Below are 27,278 nucleotides of genomic sequence, written 5' to 3'. Positions count from 1 at the left end.
TATTGTGATTTTTCAAAATAATTCTTTTTCTGGCCACAGCCCTGACATTCGGTTCAGAACACTTTAATAGAAGCTTTTTATTGGAACATATATAGCTAAGTTTGCACAGAAGACTTTTATTCAGCTCTCTTAGACCATGTTTGTAAAGTCCTCTAGAGTGCTATGTAATTAGGAACTGTTGAGCCATGTAATAAATCTAATTGGCATGAAATTTTACACAGTTTTGGATGTAGATACCAAGTAGGAAGTAGTATCGTTTTTAACACTTGTGATATTTATATTCATCATGAAATTTTTTATCTTCAATTCAGTTTTGTTTGTTTTGCACTCAGGGAATCACATGGCAGATTGGAAATCGCAATTTGATTTGAATCAAATTCTGTTTTATGTTTCAGACATGGTGTGAATGCAGTGACTGTTGATCTTTTAGAAAATAGTAAAACACATCAGTGCATATTTGACCTTGTGACCTAGAGGTAAAAGACTACATACTGCTCTGACAAGATCAGGATTATTGCACCTTTATCTTTCCCTTCTATGGGCCCTCAAATACATCGGCTGTTTTGTAACATCATCAGTGGGGGCTGTTCTCCCATTGATGATGGCTGCTATTGTCATTTCTGCTGATTCTTTATAGTCTGGGTCTTTGATCTCTGTCCTTGCATAACATGTCAACAGCCCACTCTTAATGCCTGGGTTTCAAAGGGCTGTATTTTAGCATAACCAATACTAGAAAATGTGCATTAATTATCCTGTTCTCGGAAGTGTTTATAATGCAAGACCACAAAGCAACTTGTGAGAAGATGAGCCTCCCATTGGAGAGTTTTTCCTCCAAAAGTATGTGAGAGTCTGTGAGCCCACTGGGGTTTTAGTTTGATTTGTTCTGTTTCTTTGCTGACACAATAGGCATGGTGGTGTATCAGCAATCTACTTTTTATCAGGCAAACAAGAACATCTCTCTTTAGCCTGTCAAACTATATGACACATTAGAGGTCTGTTGTAAAAAATCTTTGCATGGCCACCACATGCAGACTGTTCTGAAAGCTGTTTCCTGTCCCACTGTCAAACGGTCATCTGCCAGGCACTGTCCTTTCCAGGGTTTCTGGCTGTTGTCTGTAACTCCACAGTTAAGCATTTCAGGTAGCTCCTCTTTATTGCCTTTCTTCTAGAACATCATTTCCCAGACTAATATGGCCATGGAACACTTTGGGGCTTGGAATATATTGGTGGAACACATACATGCTGATCCCAGGTGTGGGGTGTGTGTGTGTGTGTGTGTGTGTGTGTGTGTGTGTTTGGGTGTGCCACAAGAAATGTTCAAAAGTTGTTGTAAGAGTTTTTTAAATGTGTTTTATTTCACTAAGAACAAAAACCAAGAGAAAATCATCTGCATGAACAACTAATGTCCTTCTGATAGGAGGATAAATAAGTATAAGCCCAAAACAAAACATCAGTTTAACAGCCAAAAGAACGATGGTTAGTGTCGTTCTTTTATACCGAAATAGATAGGACAATATTGTTCAAAAGGATGGTCCTTTCTTAAAGCTTAGAAAAACATTTTTATGAAAAAGAAGCACAAAACAATGTAAATATGGAAATATATTTTTAAATTTAATGGTTTTTAAATTAAAAAAGTACTCCTGGAAAATAAAAATAACCTTTGACAGTGTTTTTTAATGGGAAGAGTGCTGCTTCATTGAGTGTCCCCGTGGGTGCTCCACAATAGGTGTCGGGCTCGCCCGGTGCCGCAGATCGGAAATCTTCCAGCAGTTTCTCTTGGATCGCGCATGCGCTGGCGCACGCCGCTCCCCTGCACACCCCGGGCCACGTGCACGATCCGGTCCCCGCCAGTTCCTTCTCAACCGCCATCGGCTGCAGACGGAATCCGCTCAGGCTACGGCCAGAGTTAGATTAGATGGTGTTTCTACGTGTAAATTGTTTTTTTTTCCGGTTTAAAAAAAAAAAAAAGACAAAGAGAAAATATATATATATATATATATATATATATATATATATATATATATATATATATATATATATAATAAAAAGAGAGAGAGGAGCGGAGAAGAAGAGTGGACGTGAAGGCCAGTAGGCCGCCCGCTGCCCTGCAGGCCGGTGTCCGCGATTCGGGTAAACAGGCACGGATTAAGTGCTAAGTACCCTATTAACAGTAAAAGACTCACCGCGATGGCCTCTTCAGGCTTTAAAAAGTGTGAGTCCTGCCGTGAAGCTATGCCGGCCTCCGATGGGCATAGTGAATGTATCCGATGCCTGGGGGACTCTTACGTTACCCAGAAGTGTTCCCACTGTGCTAAGCTCACAGCCAGGGCCAGGAAAGACAGAGAAATGCATCTTAAAATGCTCTTGTTTGACAAGGCCCTCCAGCCGGACTTGCCAGAGAGGCCTCAACCAGAAGGGCCCTCTGGGTTCCACAAGAGGAAGGCAGCTTCTTTGACCCCCTCGGTGCAGAAATGGACGAAGCTCTCCCCAGCTTTATCCTTGCCAGTGGTTTCAGCGAGCGGGACGGGCGGAGCACACAGCCCTCAGCCGCATACTCAGGCAAGCGGCAGTGTGGCAGCGCACGTGGCAGAGGCTGAGCCTCCGGTTACAAAACAGCCGGCACGCGTGGCGCCTAGAGCGTCGGCCAGGCAAGCGCCGGAACCGGCGGCACCGACCCCCGCGTCACCAACAGTGCAGGGCCAACAGGCACGGAGCCTGCAGGCACCAGAGGACATTACCCGCGCAGCACCGACAGCGGGGCCGAGATCCCCGGCACGGGAGGGGGCGGTGCCAGCCCCGCAGGGGAGGGGAAAGGCAAGAACAAAAGCCCGGCACCGCAGCCCTTTTCCGGACAGGGTTGCGCTGCTACTGACAACAAGCCCTCCCCCTGTGCTACATACACTGCCCAGAAGGCCTGGGTCTCCGCCGGCCTATCCAGAACCTCCTTCTCCGTTCCTCCAACCAATGTCACCATGGCTTGGGCCACCTTCATCCTTTCTGGGACTGGATCCCCTGGAGCACTACCACAAACCAGTTTCACCACCATCTCTGTCATCGCGGAGGTCTCGCTCTCCCAGACATCGGGGGTACACACCTCGAGAGTGCTCCAGGTCTCCATCCCCGGACCCGTGCCCATGCTGCCATGGTCGTTCTTATCATGCTGGACACAGACACCCCAGACCTACGCCCAGGGGCAGGTCCCCCCCGGCCGTCCAATACCCCCGTGGACACTCTCGATTGGGGATGGAAACACAGTTATCTCAAGGGGAGTTAATTTTAGAACCCCGAGACTTTCCTTCACAAGCCTCCAGCGAGCAGGTGTATCATCGGCCGCAGGAACCTGAGAGTTCAAGGGAGGTTTATCCTAGTGGTTCCTCCTCATCCTCCCCAGATGAGGCCATCGCCCCCAGGGCTGTTGCTCCCCCAGATGACCTCAAACAGTTCCAGGAGCTGTTTTAAAAGGGTGGCTTTCACACAAGGCATTCAAACGGCAGAAGTGCAGGAGAAACATCACAAACTCCTGAAAAATTTGAGACCCCCGGCTTCATCCAAAATTGCTGTCCCGCTGGACGAAGCCATTATGGAGTCAGCCATGACCATATGGCAGACTCCGGCCTCTGCTCCGCCTATGAACAAGAGAGCGGATAAGAAGTACTTCGTCCGGGCAAAGGGCATGGAGTTCCTTTTCAGTCACCCACAACCAAATTCTTTGGTGGTCAAGTCGTCCCAGCAGAGGTCAAAGACTTCTCAGTACAAATCGGGGGGATCAGACAAAGATGCCAAGAAACTAAAGCTGTTTGGCAGGAAGGTATATTCCTCTTCCGCCCTGCTACTGAGAGTGGCAAATTATGGGGCACACCTAGCGAACCATAATTTTGATAATTACTCCAGGCTTACTTCTCTCATGGATTCACTTCTGGAAGATAAGAAGCCGGTGTTAAAGGCAATTGTGCAAGAGGGCTACGCAGCTTCGAGGACGGGAGTCCAGATCGCCCTGGATGTGGCAGATACAGCGGCACGCTCAACGGCTACAGCAGTGGTCATGCGTAGAGAATCTTGGCTCCAGACATCGGGTATCCCGGGGGACCTACAGGCGAAGATCGTGGATCTTCCCTTTAACACGCAAAAGTTGTTTGCGGACTCAACCGACTCGGTCCTCCACTCCAGTAAGGACTCGAGAGCTACACTTAGAACCCTGGGTATTTATACTCCTCCATATAGGAAGAAAAAATATTACCCTCAGCAAAGACGCTACCCGTACCAACCGCAGCATGCGCAGTATCAACGGGGCTACGACCAAGGGCGACATCAACAACAGCAACAGTACAGAACTCCCAGACAACATTCTCAACAAAGCCGTACACCCTCGGGACAGGCCCAAAGGCAGCAAGTTTGATGGGCATGTTGAGGGCTGCACTATCACTACCATCGCGCAATGCCACTCTCATCTCATGTTCCATCATCGCCTCAGACCGTTTCACTCCCAATGGCAAAAGATCACCGCAGACAAATGGGTGCTGGAGATCATAGCCACGGGTTACACGATCCCCTTCCAGTCGCTCCCACCGACGAAGCCTCCTTCCGGGGCGCTACCCATGAGGCGAGGCTCAAGCAGGAGGTGGACCATCTTATGTTCATAGGGGCGGTGGAAAGAGTGCCGGAACAGTTCCAGGGGAAAGGTTTTTATTCACGCTACTTCCTCACAGAGAAGAAAACAGGAGGCTGGAGGCCCATCTTAGATCTTCGGGGCCTCAACCGCTACTTACGCAAGCAACGTTTTCGGATGATTACAGTCGCTTCCATACTCACGGCACTGGACGATGGAGATTGGTTTGCAGCCCTCGACTTACAAGATGCTTACTTTCATATAATGATCCACCCAGCACACAGGCGCTTCCTCCGCTTCATGGTCGGCAAGGAACACTTCCAGTACAGGGTTCTTCCGTTCGGCCTCTCCTCGGCCCCCAGAGTCTTTACCAAAACCCTGACAGTGGTGTCAGCCTACCTGCACAGACAGGGGGTATTTATATTCCCATATCTGGACGACTGCCTACTGAAAGGGGCCTCAAAGGCAGAGGTCCTATGCATGATACGCGTCACAGCAGACACGTTTTCTTCGCTGGGTCTAGTCATCAACCTCGCGAAGTCGAAGACCGACCCCACACAAGACATAGAGTTCATAGGGGCACGCATAAACTCTATCACAGCAGGGTGTACCTACCCGACGCCCGCTTCCGCGCCATCAGTTCGCTGGTGCAAGTCATCACGTACAGCCCCACGGTGCCAGTCTTAACGTGCTTACAGCTGCTGGGCCACATGGCGGCAGCGACGTTCGTGGTACAGAATGCCAGATTGCACATGCAAAGCCTGCAGCATTGGCTGGCGAGCGTCTACAAACCGGCATCCCACACTGTCCACAGGTTGGTATTGCCCATGACAGAGGTGCACAGATCCCTGGCGTGGTGGGTAAACCCGAAGAACCTGCTAGCAGGGGTGCCTTTTCACCAACCACAAATTTCTATTTTTCTTACTACCGACGCCTCCCACATAGGATGGGGAGCGCACATCGGCGACAAGGTGACGCAAGGGCTATGGTCCCCTGCAGAACAGACACTGCACATAAACATACTGGAGCTCAGAGCAGTGTTCAACGCCTGCAAACATTTTCGAGACCACATATATGGCAAAGTAGTCGGGATCAATACAGACAATACCTCCACTACGTTTTACATAAATCGACAAGGAGGGGCCCGATCCCGTGCCCGATGTGCGGAAGCAGTCCGACTGTGGAACTGGTGCATCGCCAACAACATAACGTTGAAAGCCTCGTACTTGCCGGGTGCTCACAAAGTGAAAGCAGATCAGCTGAGCAGGCGCTTCGCGCTCACGCACGAATGGCAGATCCGCTCCGATCTGCTACGACCGATTTTTCATGCATGGGGGTTTCCCCAGATCGATCTGGTTGCCACCCAGCACAACAAGAAGTGTCCCCAGTACTTCTCCAGGGCAGGAGTGGGGCGGGGGTCCCTGGGGGGACACATTCATGATTTCATGGAAGGGCCCCCTACTTTACGCGTTCCCCCCCACAGCGCTTATCCACAAGGTCTTGCAGAAAGCCAGAAGGGAGAGAGCTCGCATGATACTAGTAGTCCCAACGTGGGATCAGCAGCAATGGTTTCCCTTGCTTCTGCGCATGTCGGACCGCCCACCGCTCCCTCTACTGGTGGCTCCGGACCTACTCACGCAGGCTCAGGGGTCCATAGTGCACCCGCACCCTCAGGGCCTGCACCTACAAGCATGGCTAATCCATGGCTCAGCTTCTTAGAAAGCACATGTACGGAGGGAGTACAACAAGTCCTGGAAAGTAGCCGAAGGACCTCCACCAGGAAGACTTACAAGCAGAAATGGACTCAGTTCACAGCCTGGTGTTCCGCCAAGCAGTTAGCTCCCCTTGACGTTCCTATACCGATAATACTAGAATACTTATTGGACCTCAAGAGGGGCAGGCTTTCCTTCTCCTCGCTAAAAGTCCACCTCGCCGCTATATCAGCCTTTCGGCATACAGAGGAGGGGCCCACGGTATTCGCCCGTCCTATAGTTACCAGGTTCTTGAAGGGGTTGGGTAAACCTGTACCCCCCTCAGAAACCGCTTCCACCATCGTGGAACTTGGACTTGGTGCTCAGCACGCTAACGGGTCCACCTTTCGAACCATTAGCCACAGTTCCCCTATGTCTCCTTACGATAAAAACAACCTTCCTCCTTGCAATTACGTCAGCTCACAGGGTCAGTGAGGTCGCAGCAGTTATGGCAACGCCGCCCTGCACAGTATTCTCAAAGGAGGCGGTAACCTTACGGCTGCACCCAGCCTTTGTTCCAAAAGTTTCTTCAGAGTTCCATCTTAACGAACCAATAGTTTTGCCCTCGTTTTACCCAAAGCCTCACAGCTCCAGCAAAGAGGCACGCCTGCACCTCCTGGACATGAGGAGAGCGTTGACATTCTACATAGACACAACTAAATCCTTCCGGAAAACGGACAGGCTTCTAGTGGCTCTCGCTCCCAGGTCAAAAGGGGAAGGCCTCTCTTCACAGAGAATTTCAAAGCACATTGTGTCCTGTATAAAAATGTGCTGCCAGCTTCGAAAGACTCCTTTGCTGGCCCCGCCTAGGGCTCACTCCACCAGGGCGGTGGCGGCGTCAACAGCCTTCTTCAAGGGCATCGCATTGAAAGACATCTGTAGAGCGGCAACCTGGTCATCCTACGACACCTTCGCCAAGCATTATGCCCTACATCGGGTATTCCAAGAGGATACCGTCTGTCGACAGCAGTCCTTTCGGGGGCAAGCTGCACATAAACCGATTACCCACCTCCTTTCTTGGGTTACTGCTAGGTAGTCACCTATTGTGGAGCACCCCCGGGGACACTCGATGAAGAAAGAGAAGTTACTCACCGTAGTAACGGTGGTTCTTCGAGATGTGTCCCCGTGGGTGCTCCACCACCTGCCCATCCTCCCCACTTTGGATCTCTGTCTAGTGTTTTTCAGGAGCATTCGAGGCAGTTGGTCAAGGAACTGGTGGGGACCAGATCGCACACGTGGCCGGGGGTGTGCAGGGGAGCGGCGCGCGCCAGCGCATGCACAATCCAGGAGAAACTGCTGGAAGATTTCCGATCTGCGGCGCCGGGCGAGCCCGACACCTATTGTGGAGCACCCACGGGGACACATCTCGAAGAACCACCATTACTACGGTGAGTCACTTCTCTTTTTGCATCTGTTTTGCAGTTGTAAATGACTATATTATTGTGAATGCATTATAAATACTTATATACCTACAATCTAAGTGCTATTCAAATACCTTAGTATTTTTGGTACACACACACAGTTTCTTATTTAATCTTTTAGAAAAAAAAATTGCTAGCATCAACATTTTTTTCACAGAACACCAATGCATATTGTGCAGAATACCAGTGTTCCATGGAGCACTGTTTGGGAACCAGCATTATTTCAGTAGGTGGTGTACTGCTGGAGAGAGAGCCCTTCATTCTGAGGTCTGCTTTCCCTTAACAGGACACTGTCCCTACCCTCCCAGCAGTGCACCTTTGAGCCAGACTAGCATCAGTGCTTCTCCAACAACAACTCAACATCAATTTAACTTGTGCTAAATTGTGAAACATTTTGGCTATGTCTACACTAGCCCAAAACTTCGAAATGACCATTTTGAAGATTACTAATGAAGCGCTGAACTAAATATTCAGTGCCTCATTAGCATGTGGGCAGCCGCAGCACTTTGAAATTGTCGTGGCTCACTGCAGTGCGGCTTGCCCAAACAGGGGTCCTTTTCGAAAGGACCCCACCAACTTCAAAATCCCCTTATTCCTATTAGCAGAATTGGCGTGGCCATTTCGAAGTTTTAGGCTAGTGTAGACATGGCCTTTAAGATTGTTTCACGAGAATACAAACTGGTTCTAAATAATAAAACCTTAGTGACAGAAACCATATTTTGACCAGATTATAGTATTTGAAAGATGAAAGCATTTATTTTAAATATTTAGTCTGCTTACTAAACCAGGAAACTGTTTTGGAAGTGCTTGGGTTTCATTCCTCCCCATGTAGGATATGATGATTTACCTTAAGGAGCCTTAGGTATGGTGTCATTTGATTTTTCCCTCCCCCCTCCCTTATGGTAGCTAATTAAGCAGATATTGGACATAATTTAAACTGTTTCCTTGTTTATTAAGTAAAAAAGGATTCAAAGCGTGGCTCCAGTCAGAAAAGTTAGTCTTAAGAAAGAACTTTCTTATGTGCTAGGACTAGATTACAGTGTATGCAGAGTCAGAGCTGATCCCCTTAGTGACACATCTTTCTTGTTTTATTTTCTGTGAGCCCTACAGTGCCAACATGGCTAAATGTGATTGAGGTGGATTCTCTTTCTCCTGGTATATAATCCAGTTATTTGCTGCACTGTAGCTGGTGAGTGCAAGCCCATGGAATTGCTGGTGGCAGTGTGTAAGATAAAAAGATTCTAGCTTAACTCTCAGATCCTAGGCTGAATTTGCGGGACGGGCAGTCAGGTCAAAAGGAGTTTTTAACTTATAATGTAAGCACCTTTTGAAACAGAAATTGGGAAGAAATACAGAATCACAGGCAACTAGAACTGGAGGGGATCGCAAGAGGTCATTGAGTTCATGGCATTGCATTTATGGCAGGACCAAGCACCATCTAGATCAGAGGTCAGCAACCAAAAGAGCCAGAAGTTCAATTATTTTAAATTGTTTTAAAAAAAAATTCGAGCTGCAATGCATGCGAATGAGATAATCCTTAATAACATCAAACCATATTTTATAATCCCTATTTTAAGAACTGCATGTGCACATCCCACAGTGCATATATTAAAGGGGGAGTTATGCTATGTTTTCAAGATAATATATTTGCTATTTAAATATGATTTGTTTATTGTTGGGCTTTTACACGTTCACTGAAATATCAAAAATAGTCAGGAAGGAGGTTTTTTATACTTTGCAGTTATAGCATCAGGATCCAAAAAGAAGTCCTCAAAGAACCACTTGCAGCTCTGGGGCCACAGGTTGCAGACCCCTGGTCTCAATCATCCTTTGCAGTTGTCTGTCTACCCTGCTCTTAAATAGCTCCTGGGGGCGGGAGGGGAACGCGACACACAAGCCAGGCACTTTGGGCATGCAGGGTAAGCCCAACCCACTTTTAAAGTGAAAGCTGAAAGCTGTTCCTCTGGAAAAGTGGCTTCAGCGTCTGCGGCACCGTCTTTGCCTGAAGCGGCTCCACAGCCGTCACAGGCACTGGCAGACCCAGCGGTGGCTGCCATGTTGAGCCTGCATCTGGCACCAGTTGAGACACAACCATTGCCAGTGCAGAAGCAATGTGCAGTGCCACCCCTGCTCTACCCTCCTCGGCACCAGAGAGACAGACAGATATACATGATACTTACAGGTCAGGTGATCTTCAGTCACAGCCATCTCCAGATTCTCACAGAATTAATTCTTCGATCTCCCACTCCGAAGCGATCAACCCCATGAACATCCTTCTCTTGATGACCTTAAAGAATTTCAACAGCTCTTTAGGAGGGTAGCTAGTAGCCAAGACATCACACTATCAGAAATGCCAGGGAATCAATACAAACTTTAAAAAAAAAAAAATCCAAAACCACATGCTTCTGCTAGAGTAGCTTTACCACTTAAAAAAGCAATAATGGAGGCAGCAGATGAAGTCTGGCAGAATCCAGCCAAGACTATGCCTACGAATAAGCAGGCCAATAGAAAGTATTTTGCCATGCAAAGGTCATGGATTTCCTATGTCAAAATCTGCAGGCCAATTCTCTCGTGGTAAATGCAGCTAACCAGAGGGCAAAAATGCCACAGTAGAAAAACAACCTCCTTCATAAGGAGCACAAGTGTTTAGAATTATCTGGGGAGAGCTGTACTGATCTTCCACACTCCAATTATGTATAGCCAATTACAAGGTCAGACATGGCCCACACAGCAGCCAGAGCTATAGCTAGAGCCATAGTCAGGAGAAGAACATCATGGCTGTAAGCAGCAGGCATTCCAGAAGACCTCCAGGCAAAGGTGGAGGATTTACTATTTGATAAGATCAGACTTTTTCCAGCAAATAGTGATGAGATTTTGCACTCCCACAAAAATACACGCACTACTTTGCACACTTGGGGATATTCACTGCTCTTTCACAAAAGAAGATACATCCCATATTACAGAGTTAAAGATCAATATTTCCCACACAATCTTAGAGGCCATATCAACACAGCACTAATAGACCACAAAATCAAAGGCATAGAACCTTCCAGAGCAGCACCTGCCACCAAGCAACAGGTTTAAAAATTTGGCTGAGGACTTGTTGAACCTCTCACATCCTCCAGTGCACCAGGATTCTTAACTATTCCAGCACCACCTATGTCCTTTTACCACAAATGGATGCTAATAACCACAAACAGGTGGGTTTTAGACGACATCACTGAGTCATATATTGTCCCTCTACTCTCTATTCCTCCAATATCCCCCTTACCTATCCCTCTTCAGGGACCACTCCATTGAGACCTTACTGCGTCTTGAAGTACAGCACCTCTTACAAATTGGAGCCATAGAACAAGTTCTGAAACACCATCAAGGGAAAGGATTTTATTCAAACTACCTTTAAGCCCTACAGGAGGTTGGAGACCCATCCTAGGTTGTTGTCGGTTGAACAATTATATTTGCAAGTAGCATTTCAAAATGACCACACTATGTTCTATAATCCCCCCTACTGAACAAAGGGAACTGGTTCACAGCCCTTGACCTTCAAGATGCCTACTTCCCTGTCACCATTCACTCCTATGCCTAGTCCTCATGTTGAACCATTATCAATAGAGTCCTCCCCTTCAGGCTTTCAGCTGCCCCCAGGGTATTCACTAAGGTTCTGGCACCAGCGACAGCACACCTCAGACTGGAAGCTAGCACCATATTCCCATATCTCAGCAATTGTCTCCTTCAAGGCCCTTCAAAAGACTCCAGAAGAGCCATGACTCAATCCATGAGACAGCTCCTATAATTTCAAGGTTTCCTCATCAACATTGCCAGATCAAACCTGGAACCTACCACATGTCTCAACTTCATAGGAGCTTGACTTGACTCCAACCCACACATTCTGGTAGGGGTTCTGTTTTACCACCCTCAGCCAGCTCACCGAATTACAACAGAGGGGTCGCCACTTGTCTGTGGAGTGCATTGCTGGTAATATCATACCCAAAGTTAATGGACCCGGGGCGAACAGAGGCTACCCGTCAATCTTCTCGAGCTACATGCTGTCTTCAGTGCTTCCAAGCACTTTGTTGCACGTATCCGAGACAATATTGTCCAAATCCTTACGGACAATACCACAAAAATGTTTTGTATCAATCCTCTGGGAGGAGCTCGGTCACAGTCGGTTTGTGCAGGGGCCATAAAACGATGGAGCTGGTGTATTCCACACATCATCATCCTCACGGCATCACAGCAGCCAGGCATGAACAGGACATTTGAGGACTCCCTCAGTTGCCATTCTCCCTAGACCATGAGTGGGAGCTCCGCTACAAAGTGACCCAACGTCTCTTTCAGATGAGGGGTCACCCAGACATAGATCTCTTCACAATACCAGAAAATGCCAAATGCAGCCAGTATTGTTTGAGAGCAGGCACAGGCCATAGATCTGTGAAGGCTCCTCCTCTTCTCTCCTGGAATACTCACCTCCTGTCAGGAGAATCCAAACAGATGGAGCACAAATTTATCCTCCTTGCTCCAGCGTGGCCCAGACAGATCTGGTTACCTTTACTCTCTCACCTACGTCATCATCCTCCTTACCTGCTTCCCAGCCGCCCACACCTGCTCTCGCAGAACGACTCCACCACCATCGGCTGCATCCCCTCCATCTGATGGCTTGGTTTCTCTGTGGCTTTCAGAGCCTGCACACCACTGTGTACAGCAAGTGAGAGATGTGCTCTTACAGAGCAGAGGAGAAACAACCCGAAAACTTACCTTTCTAAGTGGATCCTATTCTTGTCCTGGTGCTCTGAAAGGGGCATACAACCCACAGAAGCCCTGCCGCATATGATCCTTGACTACACCCTTTACCTAAAAGATGCTCATCTATCACTGTCTTCTCCGAATCCACCTTTCAGCGATCAGAAACTTCCACCCACCTGTAGAAGACTTCTCGGTGTTCACACACCCAGTTGTAGAGATTCTGGAAAGGGCTGCAAAACATCATGCCTCTCACAGTCCTATACTCCCAGCTTGAGAGTTGGAACTGGTCCTTCGCACACTCATGGGACCACCATTCCAGTCAATGGCCACATATTCTCTGGCCATGTTAACAACGAAAACTTTGTTTCTAGTGGTGATAACATCAGCTTGAAGGGTGAGCGAGATAGCAGCCCTGACCAACTCTTCACCATATACAACCTTCCACAAAAAAAAAGTGATGTTACAGCTACATCCAGCGTTTCTACAAAAGCGTGCTCCCAGTTCCATATTAACGAACCTGCCTTCTACCCTAAACTACATGCTTCCAATGTGGAGACTAAACTCTACACTCTGGATAGTGGAAGGGCCATATCCTCCCACGTAGATAGAACATGATCATTCACAAAATCACAGAAATTTTTCAGAAAGATCAAAAGGTCAGCAAGATCGCCTCTGTCAGCTCAGCGCATATTGAGATGCATGTCTACAAGCATACTGCACTGCTATTTTATCCCAAACAAACCATTGCCATCTTTCCAATGGCACATTCCATGAGATCAGTAGCAACATTCACAGCCTTTCTAAAGGGAGTGTCCTTACTGGACATTTGTCGTGCAGACATGTGGTTCTCTGTTCACACATTCATGACACGCTATGCATTGTAGTCCCATACAGCTAGGTATGACAGGAGGTCAGGCAGTACTGTCCACAGGAGACACGCCGAATCAAAACCCATCACCCAGCTGGCGGGGTACTGGTCTACGGTCACCTACTGTGGAGCACCCATGGGGACAGCACTTGAAGAAGAAAGAGAAGTTACCTTGTTTAGTAACTATGGTTCTTCGAGATGTGTATCCCCGTCGGTGCTCCACAGCCCGTCCACCTCTCCTCTATTCGGGGTAAAAGACGTAGTTAGGGCATCAATAAAACAACTGAGGAAAGAGCAGGGCTGCGCACGCTATCTCTAGTGGCACCAATGGCGCGTGTTGGGTTAGCATATGTGCAGCCCCGCTCGATACTGCTCAGGAAACGTCCCTGTGCTACAAGGGAGGGTGAGCTCAACACCTACCATGGCGCACCCACAGGGACACAGACACTGAAGAGCCATCATTATTGTACAAGGTGAGCAACTTCTCTTTTTCTCTCTCCTCCTTGCAGCACCCTTTTAGGTAGCTGAAAATTCGTATCCTGGAGCCCTATAAAGTCATTATTAGTCTCTTCAGTGTAAAATAGTGTTTCAGCTGCTGAAAAGCCTTTTTATCATTAGATGTGCTGTCTTGTTTCTGCTCATCACTAAAGTCGCATTTATTCAGTTCCTTTTGGAACAGACTTAAAATGTGAAGAATATTTGGGATCGCCTTCTGTCTACTCAAGAATTTGCTGTTTGGAGAAGATCTGTTCTTACTCTGTCAGTTGACTGTCAGTGGTTTGTGTGTTGAGACAGTATTGCAATAGTATATTTTCACTGATGATCCCTCAGTGTATTTATTAGAAATCGTGTTTTAGAGGAGTCTAATGTCACTAAAAATTGTTTCGTGGTTGGATTAGACGTATAATGGTAAATGCAGATTTCTGTTTGTGCTTGTTCCCATTGGGCAAGAGGAATCAGTCTGTTTAAATATTCCTGGAAAGTTTAGAAAACCTGGATTACATGGATATATTGTTAAGGGTCTGACTAAAACCCACTGAGGTTTTTGAGGTCTGAAAAACCTGCCATTAGCAATTTGAAAGAGCAATCATTTGCTTAGTTATCCAAGAGAAGGTTAAGAAGTGACATGATCATAGTCTGTGTATGGGCAGAAGGCTTCTAATCAGAAAGGGCTCTTTAACTTAACAGACATCATAGATTTGGCTGGAAACTAAAGCCTGACAAATTCAGGTTAGAAGTAAGGTACGCACTTCTAAAAGTGAAGAGTAATTAACCTTTAACTTACCAATTTACTATGAAATGTGTTGGATTTTCTGTCATTTGAAGTCTTTACATCAAGAATGGCTGCATTATTCTCTAGCTCAGTCATAAGTTAGTGAATTTGATGCTGGTATTACTAGGTGAAATTAAATGGCTTGTGTTATGAAAGAAGGCAGATTAAATGATTACACTGATATTTTCTGATCATAAAAATCTGTGAAAAGCAAGGACATTCTGAGATAAGAGCTAGAATCTACTTCAAGTATGGAAGAGCTTTTAGAGAAATGGCTGCTATTACCTACCTTATTTCTTAAGCCCAAAATGCTGAAATTTGTCTGATGCCTGTTCAAGTTTTAGGCAGGTCTCTAATACAATAAAACCTCAAGTTACACAGGTTATGCGTTCCTGCAATCTCCACGTAAGTCAAATTTTTGCACAAGTCAGGGTGGGGAGCTGGGAGCCAGGTTGCTGCTTGGTTCCCAGCTCGCTGCCTCTTGCAGGACCTGGAAAACTGACCAGCCCTGATGGGCTGGTCAGTTTCTTGGCTGCTTCTCCCTGTGTTCCCCCATCAGCACATCTGTCAGCCTGACAGTGGCAGCACTGGGGGAAGGCAGGGAGAAGGGGCTTTTAGTTTGCCTAGCTGCCCACAGCTGCAAGCCACTAGGCAGGCTGACAGCCACAGAGTAGCTCCAACCTGTGCTTAGCTCACATGAAGGAGAGTTACACACAACTTGAAGTCGTGTATTTTGAGGGTTTACTGTATTAAGCAATTAAATACTGCTCAGTCTTTCATCAGAATAGGCATTGCAGTAAGGGTGAAATTCTACTATTGAATGACAGGGAAAGGAGAGCTTGGTTGATGTTCACAGTGATATGTACAGCAATCCCTCCCCTACTTCAAGGGTTACATTCCTGAAAACTCCCATGGTAAGGGAATTTATGGTAGAGGAACTTAAGAGCTTATGGGAAAAATAGGGATGGGGGCACCGCACTCAGGAATGAACGTATGAAAGCACTGCTCTGGCTGCCTTCCCTGCAATCACCGCCCCCAGCTGGCCTCCCAGCTGCTGCCGGCCCACTCCTCACAGGCTGCCAGCCCCCACTGACCTCATGGCTACCGCTGACCCGCCCCCACATCAACCATTTTCACAAAAGTCTGCCAGATGATATGGCAGTGGCCAGTCATGTGAATGCACAAAGCTTGAAAGTTTTGGTTGTGATGGCTTTGATCACTTGTGTATACGTACTCAAGGCAGTTGTCTTGTGTTTGTTGAAGGAGTATACAGAAGAAAACCCACGTGTACTCCAGTCTTGCAGCTGGGGAGAGATTCATCATCAATAACTGTGGGTTCAGCGCCTGTTGGTGTCGCTGTATTGTATACTATTTTGTGATCTGTGAAGTTGAGGCTTGTGCACATGTGCATACGACATCCCTAGAAAAATCATGGAGGGGATCCTAAAGGAATCCCTTTTAGACCACTTGGAAGAGGGGAAAGTTGATCAAGGGTAGTCAGCGTGGACTCACCAAGGGCAAGTCCTGCCTGATCAATCTGATTAGCTCCTATGGTGAGGTAACTGGCTCTGTGGGCATGGGAAAGCCAATGGATGTAATATACCCAGTCTTTAGCAAAGCTTTTGGTATGGTCTCCCACAACATTCTTGCCCATAAGTTAAGGAACTATGGATTGGATACCTGGACTGTAAGATGGATAGAAAGCTGCCTTGGCAGTCAGGCCCAACGGGTAGTGGTCAATGGCTCAACATCTGGCTGGCAGTCAGTTTCAAGTGGAGTGCCCCCCAGGGATTGGTTCCAGAACCAGTACTGTTCAACATCTTTATTAATGACCAAGATGAGGAGATGGATTGCACCCTCAGCAAATTTGCAGATGAGATAGATACATTGAGGAGGGTAGGGATAGGGTCCAGAGTGACCTAGAAAAATTGGAGGATTGGGCCAAAAGAAATTTGATGAGGTTCAACAAGTGCAGAGTCCTGCACTTGGGACAGAAGAATCTCAAGTACCGTTACAGTCTGGGGACCAACTGGCTAAGCAGCAGTGCAGCAGAAAAGGACCTGTGGATTAGTGGATGAGAGGCTGGATATGAGTCAACAGTGTGCCCTTTTAGCCAAGAATGCTAATGGCATATTGGGGTGCATTAAGAGAAGCATTTCTACCAGATCTGGATAAGTTGCTATTCCCCTCTACTCGGCACTGGTGAGGCCACATCTAGAGTACTGCATCCAGTTCTGGGCCTCCCAGTATAGAAAGGGTGTGGACTCATTGGAGTGGGTTCAGCGGAGGGCAAAGAAAATGATTAAGAGGCTGGAGCACATGATCTATGAGGAGAGGCTGAGAGTCTTGGGCTTATTTAGTTTGCAGAAGAGGAGAGAGAGGTGATTTGATAGTAGTCTTCAGCTTCCTGAAAGGGGGCTCTAAAGAGGATGGAGAGAGACTGTTCTCAATTGTGACAGATGGCAGAACAAGGAGTGGTGGTCTCAAGTTACAGAGGGGGAGATGTAGGTTGGATATTAGGAAGAACTATTTCACCAGGAGGGTGGTGAAGCATTGGAATGTGTTACCTAGAGAGGCGGTGGAATCTCCATCCCTAGAGGTTTTTATGTCCCAACTTGGCATAGTCATGGCTGGGATGATTTAGTTGGGGTTAATCCTGCTTCAGGCAGACTCAATGACCTCCTGAAGTCCCTTGCAGTCCTAGAATTCTATGATTGTATGAATAAGTTGCAGGATCCAGGTGCACATTGAAAGTATTACATATGAATGAACATCAGAACAGCCATACTGAGTCAGATTGATTGTTCATTTGTCACGCTGTCCTGTCTTCCCACAGCAGTCAGTATGAGCAGAAGTAATGAGTAGAGCAGGACCACCCCCTGTCCTCCAGTCTCACCTTCTGGCAGTCAGCGGCTAGGGACACCTAAAACATAGGATTGCATTCCTGACTTTCTTGGCTTGTAGCCTTTAATGGACTTATTCTCCGTGAACTTACAAATTCTTTTTTTAACTTTGTTATAATTTTGGCCTTCACAGCATGCCCAACAACGAGACCCACAAGTTTGACTGGGCCTTGTCGGGAGAAGTACTTCCTTTTTGGTTTAAATATGCTGCTTATTAATTTGATTGGGTGATGTCTTGGTTGTGTGTTAGGTGAAGGTATAACTAGCACTGTATTTTGCTCTACAACATTCATGATTTCATAGGTGTCTGTCATATCACTCTCTTTTGCAAGCTGAATGGTACCAGTCTTTTTAATTTGTTTTCATATGGAAGCTGTTCCACACCCCTGATGTTTTTTGTTGCACTTTCTGTACCTTTCCCAATTGTACTATTTCTTTTGGGGGGTTGGGGTGACTAGGACTCCATGCAGTATTCAAGCTATGGGCGTACTGTGGATTTATACAGTGTCATTACATTTTCTGATTGTCTTTTTCCTAATCGTTCCTAAAGAACTATTAGCTGCTTTGACTGCTGCTGTACGTTAGTTCCCATCATTTTATATATATAGTTGGGACTATGTTTCCCAGTGGACATTACTTTGTATTTATTGGTATTGAATTTCATGTACCTTTTTGTTGCCCAGTCACCCAATTTTGTGAGATCTCTTTGTAACTCTTTGCAGTCTGCTTTGAACTTGACGATCCTGAGTAATGTTATATCTGCAAGTTTTGCCACCTCATTGTTTACCCCCTTTCCAGATAATTTTTCAATATGGTGGACAGCACAGTACAGACCCCTTTGGGACACTACTGTTTGCCTTTCTGCATCGTGAAAACTGACCATTTATTCCTTCCCTTTCCAGGGATTGTCACCAATGCTGTGTATGTTTTATCATGGCAAATGCTTCTAGACACAATAGTTGATGCTATTTAGTAATTTTTAAAAAATGAAATGGAATCTGATGTCTTTTGCTTAACTGCACAAGCAAATTGCCATCAAAGCAATTTATTGCCTCCAAGGAAGAATTCTGACTCTGTGAGAGAATTTTGACCCCTTTCTTCTCGTCTGCAGGTATTGGGAAGAATGTGATCTGTGAGAAATCAGCTACCTCTGTGGATGCCTTCAGAATGGTTACAGCTGCCAGATATTACCCTAAGCTGATGAGCATTGTTGGTAATGTCCTCCGTTTCTTGCCTGCATTCATTAAAATGAAGCAGTTAATAGAAGAACACTACATTGGCAATGTGATGATCTGTGATGTGCGAGTGTACTGGGGAAGTCTGCTCAACCACAAGTACAACTGGATCTGTGATGAGCTCATGGGAGGAGGTGGACTACACACAATGGGTACCTATATTATAGACCTCTTAACACATCTAACGAGCAGGAAGGCAGAGAAGGTCCATGGTTTGCTTAAGACTTTTGTGAAGCAGAACGCAGCAATCAGCGGAATCCGTCATGTGACTAGTGATGACTTTTGCTTTTTTCAGATGCTTATGACTGGTGGTGTCTGTAGCACCGTGACTCTCAACTTTAACATGCCTGGATCATTTGTTCACGAAGTCATGATTGTTGGGTCCACGGGTCGCCTCATAGCTCGTGGGACAGACTTGTATGGGCAGAAGAATACAGCATTACAAGAGGAACTACTGCTGACAGATTCTCTGACCATCAACACAGGCCTTTTGGAGAAGGGCTTTAAAGATATCCCTTTGCTGTACCTGAAAGGAATGGTGTACATGGCGCAAGCATTGCGCATGTCTTTCCAAGACCAAGAAGACCGTCGGACATGGGATCACGAGCCAGTCTCCATGGCAGCCTCTTTTGAAGATGGCCTCTATATGCAAAGTGTAGTAGATGCCATTAAGAAATCCAGCAGGTCTGGGGAGTGGGAAGCTGTGGAAGTGATGACTGAGGAACCGGATGCCAATCAAAACCTTTGTGAGGCACTTCAAAGAAATAACATATAAATAGAAACATTCCTGATGTTCATTATGGAAAATGAGAACAAGTGAAGATGTCCAGAGATAGCTATAGACATTACTCATTTTTAAAGACGTAGATTCTTATTTAATACTTCGGGTGTTTTTTGTTGTTGTGGGTTTTTTGGTTTTTTTGGTTTTTTACTTGTGGGTAAAACATGTCATGATCTGATGAAGCTGATCCTCTCTAGCAGATTATGTTGTTTTTAAACTAAGTTAGAGAGTTTTTAATGTTTCTGGGTGTTGCTGGGTAGTTTTAGTTAAGTTTTTAAAGCTGAATTTCTGTTTTGGAGATTGTTAGGAAAACTTGAATTGCCCTTTGCACTTGTGGTAGCTAAAGTGAAGTGAGGAATCTTTCATCCGTTGGCCTGTTGTGAGATAGGACACAGTCCCTCTTGCACATAGTTCAGTTATTTTTACAATTTTAATCTGAGACCAAGCAGACCAAGATCAGGGAGTATGTACAGCTCAGCTGTTCTCGGTCTCTCTAATAGGACTTTCACTGACATATTTTTAGGTTTATTCTTCAGCTTGTAAAATATTATTAAAGAAAAGTTTACAAATATGACAAATGTCTAAACTCAAGTATGAAGAAGAACGGAGGGGTCAGAACAAAAGTCTGTAACATACAGATCAGGCTTAGTGTTCTGCACATTGTTAGTGCTGAATGTTTCAAGTTAATTTAAATGGGTATCTCATTATCCCATGGTTTCTCCGTTGATAATTATTGACAAATTGTCTGCAGTTATCGTTAGGTTGGAATGCTGTGGTCATTTCAGCTGTTGTTCCATCTGGGTAACTGTTGCGCCTCTACAGCAAATATTTAGGAGGCTTGTACCTCACATCAACTTTCTTTTGCAGCTTCTCTCCCCCAGATTAATTACGAAGTGTGTTCACTGCCTTGGCAGTATGTATGCCAAATCTACATCAGTGTTTCCAGTCCTATCAGACATAGCAAAGCCCCCAGTGGTGTACCAGTTGTGCATCTGGACTTGTAAATGTCCTGTTTGTGTGATACATGAGACTGGAAGACATTTAAGCCTTCTAGGAACTTGAATGAAAAATTAGGAAATCTCCCGTTAGCATACTCATCTATGCTGGCAAGGGTATCTCTCCAATGTACATGTCCTGCTAGCTAAAGAAATGGTGACAGCCTTTAGTTTGGGTAAGCCAGCTTTAAATCATGAACACTGGATAATACTACCCCTTTGCAGGGACACACCTTATAATTTTGTACCCAGTGGGGATAATTTGTGCTGCTGGTGGATCTTGAGTCAGTTTCCATTCCACCCCAGAAGTATATTCCTTAGGTTGTCATTGAGAAGGAGAAATTTTTATTGAATTTGTCTTGTTTACTTGAATGTTTTAAAGTTTCTCACTAGGTTTTAACCTTGTATATTTATATCAAGCATTAACATGGAAACATAACCTTTTCATAAAATGGTCCTTTCTGAAAATTGTCTCACTAGTTTTTTTTACAGAAATAAACATTTACGTTGATTAAAGAGACTTTCATAGAGCAGATTATTTTTTAGACAGAGTGGAAGGTCCCCTAACAAAGGTCACTGGGAGACCATTGTTGTTCTTTTAGGTTACGTCTACACGTGCACCCAACTTCGAAATAGCTTATTTCGATGTTGCGACATCGAAATAGGCTATTTCGATGAATAACGTCTACACGTCCTCCAGGGCTGGCAACGTCGATGTTCAACTTCGACGTTGCTCAGCCCAACATCGAAATAGGCACAGCGAGGGAACGTCTACACGCCAAAGTAGCACACATCGAAATAAGGGAGCCAGGCACAGCTGCAGACAGGGTCACGGGGTGGACTCAACAGCAAGTCGCTCCCTTAAAGGGCCCCTCCCAGACACACTTTCATTAAACAGTGCAAGATACACAGAGCCAACAACTAGTTGCAGACCCTGTATATGCAGCACGGACCCCCAGCTGCAGCAGCAGCAGCCAGAAGCCCTGGGCTAAGGGCTGCTGCCCACGGTGACCACAGAGCCCCGCAAGGGCTGGAGAGAGAGTATCTCTCAACCCCCCAGCTGATGGCCGCCATGGAGGACCCCTCTATTTCGATGTTGCGGGACGCAGATCGTCTACACGTCCCTACTTCGATGTTGAACGTCGAAGTAGGGCGCTATTCCCATCCCCTCATGGGGTTAGCGACTTCGACGTCTCGCCGCCTAACGTCGATTTCAACTTCGAAATAGCGCCCAACACGTGTAGACGTGACGGGCGCTATTTCGAAGTTACTGCCGCTACTTCGAAGTAGCGTGCACGTGTAGACGCAGCTTTACTGACCCAACCCTCTCCTTTGTAAGTTGTGTTTTCAGAGTAGTTATGAATACCCCACTGTAGAACCTTAAGTACCCCTGCGTTGTGACTGTCCACTGGGATTGGGCTAGTCGCTACCCGAGGAGTTTGCTTATGTTGGTGATGCTTTGTTCTCAGGTGAGAATAGGATGAGAAAAAGGGGGAAGGTGTATCCTGGCCCCTTTTGCTATTTCTAATCTCAGACTGTTACAACATAAATTGATGGGGCTGTAAGAATTGGAGAGACCGTATTTCCCTTCCTCTCCCTCATTCCTGGTTGGGGATTGTCTGCACTCACTTGCCATTTCCCAAAGGCCACAAAGCCATGAGCATCTGGCTGAGATGGTCCTGTTGTTCCTGGTCTACTTCATGTGTCTGTCTTTGTGACTGAGGAGTTCTCTGCTTTGTGTCTGGACCCATGTGAAGCTTTTGGTGCTGAAATACCTGAGAAGCAAAATTCCCATGTTCCAAATCAAAAGCAAATACTTTCAGGTTAGTCCTGCATTCTCTGAATATCTGCCTGGGTCAGGACTAGCATAATGTCATTTGAGCGGGATAGAGAACTGCTTCTCTGCTACTGACAACATCCAGCATCTCTTGCCCTGTCACTAGGAATCTTGCCGTAGGGTTTTTGCCTCCTTTGTATCTGAGTCTGTGCTCACGAAAGCTCATGCTCAAAACTTTTCGGTTAGTCTATAAGGTGCCACAGGACCCTTCGTTGCTGTTACAGATCCAGACTAACACGGCTACCCCTCCAATTCTATACAGCAAGTTACTGTATGTATGACATTGGCTGTATGCTGGGATTTTTACTATCCTGTAGCAACGTCCACATGACCATTAACTGTGCAGCATTCCAGTCCTCTTGAATCACACACACAATCACAGGGCTGGAAGGGACCTCAGGAGGTCATCTAGCCCAGCCCCCTGCTTCAAGCAGGATCAACCCCCACTAAGTCATCCCAGCCAGGACCTTGTCCAGCCGGGACTTAACCTCAAGGGATGGAGAATCTACCACCTCTCTAGGCAACGCATTCCAATGCTTCACCACCCGCCTGGTGAAGAAGTTTTTCCTAATATCTAACCTACACCTCTCCCTCTTCAACTTCAGACCATTACTCTTTGTTCTGCCATCTGACACCACTGAGAACAGTTTCTCACCCTCCTCTTTAGAGCTCCCCTTCAGGAAGTTGAAGGCTGCTATTAAATCATCTCTAAGTCTTCTCTTCTGTAAACTAAACAAGCCCAAATCCCTCAGCCTATCCTCATAGGTCTTGTGCTCCAGCCCCGTAATCATTTTTGTTGCCCTCCGCTGAACCTGCTCCAGCTCAAGAAGTGCCTGCCCAAGGCTAAAGAACCCTCCCCTCTCCGACAGGGAGGATCCATAGAGCCCAGGAAACCAACTGATTACATGGAACGTAAAAAGAAAACAGGGCAGGGGACAGCAGTCTGTTCCAGGGTAGTCCCACACACCTTGGCTTGCCGTGCAGGGACTTGCATTGTAAGCACATCCATAGTTACAGAAATCGGCCTGGCTTCATCAATAAAGGGACTTTTCTTTTTCTCCATACCAAGGCACCTCTGCCCCTTGTTCAGAGCTTTGTGTTTTCTAGGATTAATACAGCGATGACTTAGATACACTAAAAATAGCTACTAGAATCCATTTATATAGCCTTGTCAAGCTCCAAATAAATGAGAAGGAGAATGACCATGCTTTGCTCTTAGGGGAGGTCTCCTCATTTAGGGAGAGACCTCATTCTGTGGTACAATACTGTGTACTGATGCTGATCTTTCCTCATCTGTTGAATCTTTAGTTTATTTAACATTTGCTTTATTATGTAAGTGAACCATATCTGTGCTGTTTCCCTGAACATAAGTGTTATTTCATTGCCTAGTGATCTGTAATTGATCCACATGGTGTATAATTTCTGGCTGCAATAGCTGCGTTGTGCTCTGTTACCTAATCAAGGTGCTGTTCACCTCATCTGTATGCTATCATAAAAGGAGAGGCATCCGTCTGTTCATCCCGCTGTAGTCATATAGCACTGTAAAGATTAAAGTGCTTTTTTTTAATAATTTTGTTAGTCTTTAAAGTGCTACATGACTGCTGGCTTGTTTTACTGGAACACAGACTAACACGGCTACCTCTCTGTTACTATTGCCCTTAATCCACCAAGTTGGATCTCAGACCTTCTCCCACAGTCACATCTTCCCCAGGGTGTGCCCACATCAGCCAGGGTGGCCTATCTGAATAGTTTAGATCAGTGGTGCTCAATCTGAGGAAGCCAGTCTGATTTAATTTTGGGAGCTGACCCTGCCCTGACATGCTGCAACACCCACCCCCTCCTTCAGTCACTCTTTCTCCCCACCTCTCATGCACTTTCGCCTGGCTGGTGTGGGAGGGAGGTAGGGCTGCAGGTTCTGGGGTGGAGCAAAGGGTGAAGGTTTTGGGATGCAGATGGGGGCTCCAGGCTGAGGCAGAGGATTGGAGCGGGGGACGGCTCCAGCAGGGAGTTTTGTATGGAAGATGACTTTGGGCTGGGGAAGAGGGTTGGGGTGTGCAGGGAGGATGTGGGCTGTGGGGGGTTGTGTGGCTTCTGGCTTGAGGGGTTTGGGGTGCAGGTGGGGGCTCTGAGCTGGAGGGTGATTCCAAGAGGGAGTGTGGCTGTGGGAGGAGTTTCTGGGCTGGGGCAGGAGGTCGGTGTGCAGGTGGGGTGCAAGCTGTGGGGTGGGGCTCTAAAGGGATTTGGGGTAAAGAAGAGGGTTCAGAGTGCTGGCAGCTCTTATCTCAGCTGCTAAGAAGTGGCTGCCAGATCCCTGTGCCCCTAGATGCACGAAAACTAATGAGGCACGATGCATTGCCCTGATGCCTGTAGACTGCACCCCAACAGCTCCTATGGGTCATAGTTCCTGGCCAATGGGAGCTACAGTGCTGGTACTTGGGCAGGGACAGTGCACAGGCTCCTTAGCTGCCCGTGTATCTGTGGGCTGTAGTCCTGGAGACTAAGGATGGCATCTTGTGCTCTGAGTTGTTTGACCCATCCTTGCTGTTCCGCTCGCTCCCACGTCCTGGAAAGTGTCTGTTGCGTAAGCCTGAGGAACCTTAGAGCTTAACAGCTGGCTTGCAGTCCTTGAGTCCTCACTTCCACAGAGAGATGGTAGCTCTCCGAATGTGCTGCAGCTTCCTCCCTGAGGTGCTCTTGGCTTTCTACCGTAACCAGGAGAGCTCAGCTGTTAACCCATGGCCAGACTCCAGGCTGGTTGTTTTTCTCTGGGTGTCCTCCAGGTGCTTGTGGGTTGGTCTTTCTCAGACAACCCTTCTGCAATCCCAGCTTCCTCTTCAGGCTGCTTGAACGGGCTCATGAAGTGATGAAGGTATCCAGAATAAGGTTCTTTGTGCTAGATCAGGGCCTGCAACTAGCACCCTTCTGTGCTGCCTGCCTCCCTCCTGCCCAGGAAAAGTTCCTTTTAGGGGTGCCCTGAGCAGCTCTAGTGATTTTAAGCATCCCCTACCTGCAGAATAAAGCTTCCTCCCTGTCAGCATGTGATCAGTATGGTGCTGTGCCACTGCACTGCTCAACAAGGGCTAAATTAATTGAAGCATTTAATCCTTGCATCTTTCATCCCGGTGTCCCTGCAGCTGAGCACAGGAGGTGTGCACTTAAGTTTTTTTTTTTTTAAACTCTCCTGGCTCCTTTGAATAGTCTGTCTTGTACAAATCCCAAAGAAATGTACATAGAACTCTCAGCCTACTTGTGAATTACCTGATTTCAGAGCTGTTTGTTATCGCCTGAGCTGTATGTTCTAGTAGATTGCAACTGTGTTTAGCTCAGTGGTTTTCTTGCATTTTTATATTTGTCAGGCTGTTTGCGTATAAGCCCTGAGCTGATGTCATGTTACTTCAGAGAGAATCTCTCTGGCTTATTTCTGCTAATTTTATGCCCGCTGGGAAGCTGTAATTTCCAAACTGACTCTACCAATGCTCCAAACACCAAGATTCTCTCCTACAGCAAAAGGAATAAATATAGACTGGAGAGGAAAAGTTCACTGAAACACCATCTGTCAAGGGCAAGAGGGACCAGAAGGCAATTTGAGAGAGACCCCAACAAGTGGAGTAAGAACTAGTGGAGTAAGAATGCCGGGGGGAAGGAGAACACAAGTGGAATGAGAGAACAGAGGGTCATAGGAACTTTGGCAGAGGCTTGGGGGGCTGGCCAAGGGCATGTTCAGTCTGAACCCACCAACCACAGATGACTTGCTCCAGCCCACCTCTGGCAGCGTGGGAGAGGGTTTCGCTGCCCCATGAAGAAAACAGGAACGTAAGCCTTGTCACAGCCTGCTGTCGGGCTGCTGCTCTTGCACCGTGTCGTGAGGTTGCTAACTGCGATCACGTCCAACGCAGGCGCTCATGGCTGCTGGGGAAGGACGGACTAGTGAGCCTCAGGGCTGGCAGAGTCGGATTGCAGGGCTGTTTCTGTGTGCGTTTGTATATGCTCACAGCTGCTGCAGGGATTCTCCCTGGTCCCTCCTCCATGGCCTCTTTTTGGTCAGCAGGAGCCACCAGCCCCTTCAGGTCATAGATTCATAGAACACTAGCAGCTCTGCTTTGGCCACAGGAAAGCCCTTGAGTGGTCAGGTGCTGGGCAAAGCAGGACGGAAGCCCCAGCCCACAGCAGGAGCTGTGGGGTGGGGTGGAAGGAAGGACGGGAGCCTGCCAAAAGGGGCAGCAGCAACAGAAGGAGAGCCTCAGGCCCCTGGCATAGTGTGTGGTGGTGGAGGGGAAGCTCCAGGCCCATGTCAGGAGTGCGTAGTGAGGGAAGAAGCCCTAGGCCCCGGCAGGTGCTGAGGGGGGAGGCCCCCAGTTGTGTGGGGTCCCATAAGATGTACGAACAGCCCTGTCTGAGCCAAAAATGTCATCATCTTTTGACTCATGCTCCAGACCCAAACTAGGACAGTTACAAGGGTGCACTCAGGCTGTAGACAACTCTGGCTGCAATTTCAAAGGCTTTCTTTATTTCAGAAATAAGTGCAAAAGGCACAAAGAGGAATGCATAGCTCCTAGCCCTAAGGAACAGTGCCTGGGAGATGCAGTAGCGTGCTGCAAAGACAAGGGCTTTTACCAGGAATGCTTGTCACAACACCAGGCTTGCTCGAGGATTCACTGCAGGTGTAAGAAAGCAGAAATTCAACAGGCTCAATCCCAGCCGCCTTTTGTGTCAAACGGCCAAGGTAGGATCTGGCAATCAGTGTGCTTATTTATACTGTGGTGAGAGTGGTGGCACCAGGTGAGCTGCACAGACACTCAGCATCTTGTCAATGTCAACCTGTGTTGACTTGTCGACTTCTGCCTGCTCTGGAGTTCTTGGGAAGC

The 27,278-nt window shown here is 47.0% G+C and overlaps 2 protein-coding genes across 5 annotated transcripts in view; both read left to right on the top strand.

Annotated features, from left to right (window-relative positions):
* Positions 1-21,044, top strand: part of GFOD2 (Gfo/Idh/MocA-like oxidoreductase domain containing 2) — a 43,000-nt gene extending 21,956 nt beyond the window's left edge. For all 4 annotated transcript variants that reach the window (XM_075008381.1, XM_075008384.1, XM_075008383.1 and 1 more), the window contains exon 3: positions 18,677-21,044. In XM_075008381.1, coding sequence (XP_074864482.1) covers positions 18,677-19,575 — 899 coding nt within the window. In that variant the 3' untranslated portion in view covers positions 19,576-21,044. The remainder of the gene's footprint in view (positions 1-18,676) is intronic.
* Positions 1-27,278, top strand: part of ENKD1 (enkurin domain containing 1) — a 64,166-nt gene that overhangs the window by 7,696 nt on the left and 29,192 nt on the right. The gene's annotated exons all lie outside the window — the stretch shown is intronic.

Source organism: Carettochelys insculpta, chromosome 14 (assembly GCF_033958435.1).
Source record: "Carettochelys insculpta isolate YL-2023 chromosome 14, ASM3395843v1, whole genome shotgun sequence".
NCBI classification, from domain to species: domain Eukaryota; kingdom Metazoa; phylum Chordata; order Testudines; family Carettochelyidae; genus Carettochelys; species Carettochelys insculpta.
This window is presented reverse-complemented; position numbering and strand designations above follow the sequence as displayed.